General features: G+C 37.9%; 1 protein-coding gene across 1 annotated transcript in view; it reads right to left on the bottom strand.

Annotated features, from left to right (window-relative positions):
* Window positions 1–5,798, bottom strand: part of LOC109836686 (probable thimet oligopeptidase) — a 25,763-nt gene extending 19,965 nt beyond the window's left edge. Inside the window, exons 1-4 of the mRNA XM_020404663.1 lie at window positions 5,504–5,798; window positions 5,316–5,437; window positions 4,607–4,770; window positions 1,947–2,037 (exon numbers count right to left, since the gene is read on the bottom strand). Of these exons, the coding sequence (XP_020260252.1) occupies window positions 1,947–2,037; window positions 4,607–4,770; window positions 5,316–5,437; window positions 5,504–5,633 (507 nt within the window). The 5' untranslated portion in view covers window positions 5,634–5,798. The remainder of the gene's footprint in view (window positions 1–1,946; window positions 2,038–4,606; window positions 4,771–5,315; window positions 5,438–5,503) is intronic.

The raw sequence follows: 10,206 nt of genomic DNA, 5'->3' as shown, positions 1-10,206 counted from the left end.
CCGAAATGTCGGTTTGAGGGCTTGAGCGACACGACATGGACGTTTTCAACTCGTATATCGGTTTTTAGTGCCAAATCAGAAATATCAAGGTCATATCAGGCATATCGACCGATTTTCCAGCCTTAAAAAATCAACCGATATGGCCCTTTTTTTAGATCTGTTTTTTGTTATCGGGTTTGGGTTTAGTGATAAAAACCCAAACTCGTTTGACCCGTTCTCATGTTTAATGGTTTCTTATGAACCCGATAGAAAGAAAAGAGAAAAATTAGGGCTACAGCGGACTTCGGAACCGATCACTCCTTTAGTGAATAACGATGTCCTTCCCCCACCTCCATCTCGGACTATCGTCGTCCATCTCCCGTTGCGCCTCAAAATCCGAATCCCAACCGAACCCGAGGACGGCAGGGTATCTCGTCATCGGGATAAAGGAAAGAGGGTGGTCGGTGACTCATCCGAAGGACCCCGAGCAAATAAAGAAGAAGAAGAAGAGCCCTGACACTGCCTCCCTGCGACGTCTCGTCGCCGCCGCTACCTCCCACAACGTCGGAATCCACTTATTGCCGACGCTGCCTCTAGAATTTATAAAGTATGCTTATAATGAATTTAGGAATGCTTAGATTATATTTAGGACATGATATTATACATATGTGCACCACCCGATATGGTAATTCGATATTTAGTCCATGTCCCCCGATATATCCCTGATTTTCGCTATCCAGCATGGATTTCAGCCGTCTGACATGAACCCGACATCCGACATTTAAAACCTTAGCAGGAATAGAAGATTGGAAAGTGAAAGCTTTTCCAGCAAACTCACAAAATTGCAAGCTTTTGAGCTCATGCTGATAGCTCATTTTGTTTGTATTGCATTTGTTGACCCAAAAAAAAGGAAAATGAAAAAAATATGAGATAAAAATCTAAGACGAAGTTCTAAATAGACTATTGGATAAGTTTTAAACTTGAATCAAGACCAAATCCTATTCAAAATCAAATCACATTCAAGGTCAAATCCTAACAATTTAAGTATCAAGGGTTGTCGGTTATCCCCACATCATTTGAGTTTATAATACACTTCAAGTACTAAATTGTATAATTCAATGAAACTACCATTGCTTCTTGGAGAGGTTGAACTTTAAATTAAAAAAAAATAACTATAATCATGATTGAGATAAAAATGTTTGTTTCTACTAAGAAGAAGCACAATTCAAAAAAGTACTTTGTGCAATTCCAAACATTCAATTTTATGATATTAAATTCACTGTTGACAATTTGGTACTAAAATAGCAAAGCCGCATCTAATGGCAGGAGTTTATTGTAGATCACAGATGATATGGGCACTGACATACTTTTTCCCGTGGATCCAAATAGCATTAAGATCTGCCAAACGGAACATCCAACATACATATCTGTTCTGGATTATTCTCTTTTTTATATAAAGAGACATAGATCACCGGTTTGTTAATAGGGAATAGGGGAGGTTAAGAGAAAACAACATTTAATAACTAGTAAATGGAAGATGGACCTTACTGCCACTGGATGAAGAAAAAAGGATTCTCGTGTGTGACAACTTCAGAGGGCTTTTATCACTTTTCTTACTATCATAAACAAAGATGTACAGTGGCTGAATCCTTATTAAATGATGTGTGTTTTCATACTGCAGTTGCAGAAGCACAAAAGATTATTGCCATCTACTTTTTTCTACAGAAAAGCCCAACTTCAAAGGGCTATCTCTTCGCAGAATTTATGGAACAATTATTTCACATCCATACACGCTTCACAAAGAACTCAAACAGCCCTTCAGGTAAAGACTACAGTTGAATAAGGTAAACAGGAATGCTAATTAAAAATGATCTGATAGGCTATTATAACTATTTAATAACAAAGTAAATCAAGAAATATCAGAGAGTTATGGAAATGTTGTAGAAAAATCTGTCATAGTTACATACCAAGCACTGTATATATTGTTTGGCTTCAGGGCCTAACCACTCTCCTTTTTCAACAAATGCCTTAATGACACGATATACATCTTCACGCTTTCTGATCACCTTGCATGAAATACCAAGAAACTTATAATACAAAGTCTAACATGATAAAATGAATTACTAATCTAACAATCTCTTAACAGCCAAGTTTCTTTCATAAACTTCCAGTAAAAAAATTGCTGAAAATGCACAGGGATACGAGGGCTCAATTATTTCATGTTGCTTTTTCTCTGCTTTTTTGCATGTAACCAATAAATGGCATCAGTTACCATATAGTCTTACGAGCTGATACGGTTGCATTTGATTGCTGTCATGGTGATGAAGACTATAGGTAGTTGTGTGCACTTTTGAATAGAATGGCAACGTTGAAGCAGAATTCTTTTGATACTAATCATACTGACAGTGAATTATTATTGCTCTTGCTCTTGCTGTTAGTCTTGGTCTTCTTGGTCTTGATCTTGGTCTTGTCATTGTTATTGTTGTTGTTGTTGTTGTTGTTTTGGATTCTTTATATGATATACTACTCCTCAAAGATAATCTGATAGGCTTGCTCTTGTTATTGTTATTGTTATTATTTTGAATTCTTATATGATATACTGCTCAAAGATAATCTCATAGAAGAATCATGGGGGGAAACATAGAAAAAAAAGGCTTCTGTAATTTTGAAACAGTGAACACAACATACCATAGAACAAAAGTAGAGAGTAAAGGACGTCAAGCAATTATTATGCTACAAAATAAGGGAGTGTGGATGAACCATGATAGAACTCATTAATATGCTAGCAGGCCTAAAGCCTAATGCATATGATGAAGCGGCACATGGTCGTTAAAGAAGGTGGGGGAAACTTCCCATGTGTACATCAAAAGGCAAATGTAAGCCCCCTTTTCCCTTCTCAATCCTTACTACCTAGTCATAAATGCTCCATTCTAATCTTCAACTGACATATTTTTGTGTACAATATTTAGCTTGTAGTCCAATGAGTTCACTTCACAAGAAAATATTGATTACAGCCACACCCGACAAAGATCCTACTGTTCAGATGAACCAAGTCCAGTCATGTAGAATTGCTGCCTTATCAAAGTAAAATTGTTTTTATACTTTTCCATCTATCACAATGGGATGAATGAACAGAACAATACATGTTCCGTAAGATATACTTCTTAGGACAAATTTTCAAAACCGTCCTATTTGCAAAAATAATCTCAAAAAACAACCTAGTTTCAAAATATTCTTCAAAACCGACCTAGTTTTAGCCGTCGGGCTGAAACTGGGTCGGTTTTGAAGAAAAAACTTACGAAACTTCACAGGACTTGAAGTCCCATGAAGTTTAACAGGTATTTAACCAAGCTACTAAACTTCACGGGACTTGAAACTTCACGGGACTTCAAGTCCCGTGAAGTTTCATAGTTTAATAAACTTCACGGGACTTGAAGTCCCGTGAAGTTTGTTTAAATTTATTTTCCTCCTTGCAGAAAGCGGCCGAGATGTGCGCGAGTTGGAGTTCAACGCAGAGGTGGGTTACGTGGAGCTCCTCACACGTGTGAAGAGGGCCGAGACCGAGCCACGTGCTAGTGTACCCTCTAGTTAGTAGCAAGTAGAATATTTTAAAGGATGGGATTTTGAAGGATGAGATTGGTGGGCCTATGTTAGTGTACCCTCTAGTTAGTAGCAAGTAAGTACATATATTTTTTTGTGTAAATTTGTTGAGAAGTCGAGGGGCTAGTTGCATAATTTTAGAAGTAGAATCGCGTAAAATTTTGGTCACTTTAATAAACTTCACGGGACTTCAAGTCCCATGAAGTTTATTAAACTATGAAATTTCACGGGACTTGAAGTCCCGAGAAATTTTGCAGCTTAGTTAAATGGCTGATAAACCCGTGAAGTTTGTGAACTTTTTTCGCCAAAACCAACCTAGTTTCAGCCCTGGGCAAATAAAGTTGAAACGGGTCGTTTTTGGGGAATATGTTTGTAAATAGGACGGTTTTGAAAATTTGTCCATACTTCTTAAGCAAGTATCAAAGACATTGAGTGATCATGTGATAATCCAGTTGCCAAGTCTAGAGCCACAATACTGCTGACATGATCCTTTTAACATGATTAGTGTCGTTGATCGGCAAGCTTCCACACGCGATGAGACTTGTGGACAATCTGACCCGGATCACACCTAAACTACCTGTGAATTCCTCAACACCTTTTGGCAGTATATCACGCACATAATTTTTTATTTTTTTATTTTTTGGGGTTTCGCGCCTGGTAATCTTGCATTCTGGATTTGGTGGTTGTTTTAGTTTAGTTGGATGGAGTGGCTATGCATGTATACTTCTATTTTCCCTCTCTTACTTAGTTCTTATTTCTTTATGATTTTCTTAACGTAATGTAGGAGGGCATTATCCTGCTGTTTCCTCAAAAAATAATCCTTTAATAGAATACCATTCATCAAGGTTCTTTGTGGTAAATATATGAATCCTTTTGTTCATTCGTAATACGGTAACGACCATTCTGCCTCAAAGTGACAACAAACACAAAGAATATGAAGTTTGCAAACATTAAACTCAATCTATTTAGCAACAACCAATAATGAGTCTGTGTAATGAATAACAATAAAATGTAAAGGAATCCGCACCTACACATCAAAAAGAAAGAATCCAATCTTATTTCAGCGTCGGAACTCGCTTTTCTAACATCTTCTAAAGGAGACACCTTCTTCGGAAACAGGCAAGACTGCACTAAGGGAAACTGGTATGCTTCGAGCTCTGCCAGCGGCGCTATAACATTCATATATGTAACCTTCACAAAGCTCAAATTTGTAAGATAACTAACGACATTCAACACCAAATAAATCAAAAGAAGGCCTCTTTGCAATCAGATACACCAAAGCTTCCCCCTTTAACTTGATAACCCCAAAGTATTCAAATTGACATTAATTTGACAATTTGATACCCAAGCCCTAACTTTGCTCCTGACTTTCACCAAACTCAAAAGACTAAAATTGGTTAAGAAAATCTGTTCCTCATTCACTTTTCTATGTTGACATTCTTGAACAAAATTTAACACTAAAATTGGTTAAGAAAATCTGTTCCTCATTCACTTTTCTATGTTGACATTCTTGAACAAAATTTAACGCCGACTGTTTTTTTTTAAATCTGTTCCTCATTCACTTTTCTATGTTGACATTCTTGAACAAAATTTAACGCCGACTGTTTTTTTTTCGCACTTTGGGGTATCAAACTGTCAAAATAGAAGGTCAACTTATCAATGTTCAAAATGGTGACACTTTAAGATATTAAAGTGCAAATAACCCAGAAAGCACCAAAATCAAACGAATCACATACTTTCTCGAGGGGAACCGAAGCTACAGAATCATAAACCTCCTTCGATTTCGCGATAATATCATCAGCCAGTCTCTTGATCTCGGATGCGGAGAGATTGATTCGCACATTTGTCCCCGCGAGCCCTAAATAAGCTGAGATTAGAAGCAAATAAGAGAGAATATACCGTAAGTCGAGAGCTAGGGCCCTACCTTTTTTCTTCTTGAGCTTTTCTCTGTGGGCGTTGACGGCGGACACGATGAGGTTGATGGCGACGGCGGCGACGGCGGCGGCGCCGGTGTATGCGATGAGGTTTCGCTCTCTCTTCTTGTTTGCTGCCATTGGAGAGGGTTCGGGTAGGCGGGTGGGTGAAAGGGGAAGAAAAGGAGGGGTGGGTTTAGGAGGGAGAGGGAGGAGACAGGGGAACGGACGGCGTGGGGAGATGAAAGGGAGGAGACGGCGCTTTCAAAGGAGAGGGTCGCTGGATTGTCGTTGCGGAGATTGCGAGCGCTGGATTATTTTTAGGTTCCGTTTGGTTCGCTATTATAAGGGTTGGAAAACTCAGAAAACCCTCCACGTCAGATTTTTAACCCTCCATTAGTTTTTTTTTTCCGTCCATTTCTTTGTGCCGCTTTGGTTCGCTCGAATGGAAGAGAAAAAACTCTGCTGAAATCGCCGCCAACTAAGAGTTTTTCCTTCTCCGATTTCCTTCCCTAACCAAGTGAAATTAATGAAAACTCTGCCACGTCAAATTTTTTTTCCTTCTCTGCTTTGTTTACAAAAGTTTTTCTTTTTTTTCTATGCGAACCAAACACAAGAAAATTAAATACATTGGTTTCCCATCATTTTTTATGTGCGAACCAAAGCAAAACAATCTATTTCTCGGAAAAGTTTGGAAAACTCAAAACTCGTGTTTCTTTACATGAAATTGCATTTCTCTATATCAAGGAAACGAACCAAACAGCCCCTTAAGGGGATATATATACACTGAAGTAGCGTAAAGTTTCTAAATATTTTATTTACAAAGGAGATTTTTGCAAGGGTTTTTCTAGCCAAGAAATTTTCACTTTAAACCATTTCCAAATTTAATCCCTAAAACCGACTCATTCTCAACTTATTTATGAAAATCGACCCACTTTCTCGTCACGTCAGCATCGTGACGAGAAAACGGGTCGATTAAGTTTAAAACGTTTTTGTAAACAGTCGGGGTTGGCAACCCCGACTGTTTAGTCTGTCCGTAGAATTTCGGATTGGTTCCCCATTAACTAATTAGTCGGGGTTGGGAACCCCGACCAATCCGAAATGGCCTATTTCGAAATGATCGGGGTTCCCAACCCCGACCATTTCGTGAGTTTAAAGTTTTGAATTTTGATTGTTGCTCCTTTTTTTCCCTTTTTCTTTTCTCCCCCTCAGATTAACGATCATATAGAGCAAAATCTTGATTCTTCAATTCCCACTAAACGTTCTTCGATCCGTCAAAGAAGCCTGAAATGGATGCATTTGGAATATGATCCATTATAATTAGAAATTTTTTGAAGGAGAAAACATACAAATGTGGTTTGAAGTTAATATTCTCTTTTTATGAAATAAATAAAAAAGGAATTTATGCTTCTTGGATTCTTAGTCCTCAAGAGAAAATTCCTAGCTCCGTCACTCTACATAACCCCTTTAAAGAGGACTAATTGAAGCTCACCTCATCCCCACCTCTACAATCCAGGCACTAACCAATAGAGAAGACTATGATTTTAGAACAAAAGCACCTCTATTTATTCACCTTTTTCCACTAAAATCTATCTCTGCAATCCCTTTTTATTTTGCGCATATTATTTTCGGGAAAATGATTTAAGGACCCAAAATATGGGACCAATGGAGGGGACATGTGATGTGTCTCCTCCTTATTGCATAATGAGTTGGCATGACCAACTCATTATGCAATAGGGATGGGACAAATCACATGTCCCCTCTCTTGGTCCCATATTTTGGGTCCCCGTAACAGCACTCTTATTTTCGTCAGCAATATTTTTTTTTTTACACCATAGGTGCTCTTTTGCATAAAAAAATATATTTTCCCCCAACCTGCGAAGACAGCCCACCGCTTTTTTCCCTCAAGATCAATTCGTCATTGTTGCTCGTCTTCATTCTGACACCTAACACCAACCAAGCTCCGGTAAGGGCTGATATTTCAAGCATCCGTGCGAATCTATTGGGTGGTCGTTTGGGCTCAAGACTACATGCCTAATAAACTTCTCTTTTTGATAAATTTCTTATTAGATGGAACATGAATGGTTTTATGGACTTTTGTAGCCTTTAACGCCTAAAACAAGTTCATCACACCTGCTCATCAAAGTTTTATATTTTATGATGTTGGAAAACAAATTATAAGGTGCTCGAATATGATATTTGATTTTGGTCAGAGATTCACAACCTAAGAAGTGTCAATAAAATATAATTTTTTCACGTTAGAAGAATGTGTTGGAAAAAATGTCAAATAAGATTATAGCATGGAGATAAATCCGAATAAGATAAAACAATATAATCTGGCATGAATTGGAGCAGTCGTGTAATCATTGCCCTAGAGTATTAAGGACCCACATATCGCCCTGACGCAGATGATCCTCTCTCCCCTAGCGGTAAAAATCCCCGAAAGCGGATGGCCTCTGTACTGGGGTGAGAGAACGGGGTTTCTGCTCAGATGAAGAAAGTTGCCCAAAAAATAAAACCAAAAATATAGAAGAAAATAATATGCATATGAGAGAAGAGAAACAAGAGAATTACTCTATATTCCGAATAAGAGAAATGATGTATATATAGGCTTTTAGATAGTCGTTACAAACCCCTCAATAAATTCGGTAACGTTAGCCATTATTTTTGTAACGTTTCTCCATAATTGTAAAGCCGTTACGCACGTTTTCAATGAGAAAAACGTGCGCACGCGGTGCGGCGTGGCGCGCGCGTCGCGGCGTGGCGAGGCGTGCTTGCGCGCCCACGTGTGATATGCAAAGCCCAAATAATACAAAGCCCAAGACACTATTCAAAGCCCAATAATAGGTAAAGCAACTTAAACCCCTTACTATTCATAACACTATTCCATGTGGGACTATTCATGAAAGCAAATTGCCTTTTCTCCAATAAAAAATCCAACAGTCCCCCCCAAAATGCAATATTTGACTGAAAACTCAAAATCAATAAATCACAAAACATATATAGGTTGAGCAACCTTTTGTATCATGAATTCGGGAGAGCTAGCTTTCAGCTTTGAATCTTTCCTTATTGAGTTCATCGCCACCTGAGGGACATAATGGACTAGGCCTTGAGTTAGGCCCTTTAACCAGTATTGACGAAAACACACACAATATATCTTCATCTATTGAGCAAAGCGGGTTGAGCATAAAAGGTCATGCTCACAATAAACCAACTCATGAGAGTTTCTAGGGGTTAGCTCATCCCCCCCCCCCCAACCGCGGTCATCACGGTTCCTCTCACGTAGGTAAGTCCTCCAATGATACTATAGCTAGATATCATACCCTCCGCAATACACGCGTTAGACTTATTAAAAGTAAAAATCAGCCTAATCACCTATATCATAAGAGCATCGTCACCATAGAGAAGGGGTAGTAGCATATGCTATATAATAATATATAAATATATCTAGGTCAATGCTCCACACGAGTGTCACTAGTACAGCTTGTTTCTACCACATTGAACCTACATTGGGATTTCGTCTCCAAATAAAGGTTGGGTTCCCACTATCAGTGACCTCATTTATGGGTTTAAACTCATCTTCCTCGATGAATCCAGAACCACACTCCTGGATAAACCATTAGTCAAAGGGTCGGCAAGATCCTTTGCAGACTTTACAAAGTCAAGAATCACAACTTTGCCTAGTAGGCGTTGTATAGATTCATCAAGTCCTCTAGTTCTTAAGTTATTTTAAATTTAGCCCTTTATATTATTGAAATTGACATTAGGTCCCCTAGTTGTTAAGTTATTTTAAAATTAGCCCTTCATATGATTGACATTAGGTCCCCTAGTTGTATAGATTCATCAAGTCCTCTTGGACGTAGGTTTGTATCTCTTTTCTAATATCACTCTTTAATTTGTTGGTAGTGACTGATATTAGATGTCCTCATGTCATGTTGTCCAAGATCGGGCTATGCCAAGAGAAGAGTTGCAAATGATTGAGGCTCTGCTTGGCAACTTTATATTATAATCCATTTAGCTTATAATCTATAAATGGTTTATAATTCAAGTGGATATAATCCAATATTTAATGGATTATAATCCATTTTTAATAGTTGAATGTTTATCAAACGAGTGGCTTATAGTCTATCTTTGTTGTCAAACTGACAAAACAAGAGTTGGAGATAGGGAATAGCGTTTTTGAACTTTCTTAAATTTTAAGAGGTATAAGGGTCTTTTACTTGGTCGAACTATGTGGCTTATAAGGCACCTAAAAATAAGTTGGGTTACCCAGATTATATTTTTTAGGGCTTATAAGATACCTAAAAATAAGCTGGGTTACCCAGTTTATATTTTTTGGGCTTATAAGCCAAAAATATGTGTATGCCAAACATGCCCTTACTGGCTTATAGGCCATAAAAGTGGCTTATAAGCCACTTTGACTAATTCACAAACATGTTATGAAAATAGATTTCCAAACTCTGAAAATGGATTTCCAAACTTATGTAGCGCATTTGTGTAATTCTTCTAGATCTGTTGAAAAAGCATGCATCTAATTGATAAATATCGTGTTCATTATGATTTATCTTTTCAGGAAGAACAGAATCCGAGGTTGCAACGAAACTACACAAAGCTCAATTTGAGCTAACACTCTCCTTTTTAAAAATATCACGCATATAACCTTGTAATTAAAAAAATTTGGGCATTTTAACCTTCATAAATTTTGAACTTCTTT

This window comes from Asparagus officinalis, chromosome 4, assembly GCF_001876935.1.
Source record: "Asparagus officinalis chromosome 4, Aspof.V1, whole genome shotgun sequence".
Taxonomy (NCBI): Eukaryota; Viridiplantae; Streptophyta; class Magnoliopsida; order Asparagales; family Asparagaceae; genus Asparagus; species Asparagus officinalis.
This window is presented reverse-complemented; position numbering and strand designations above follow the sequence as displayed.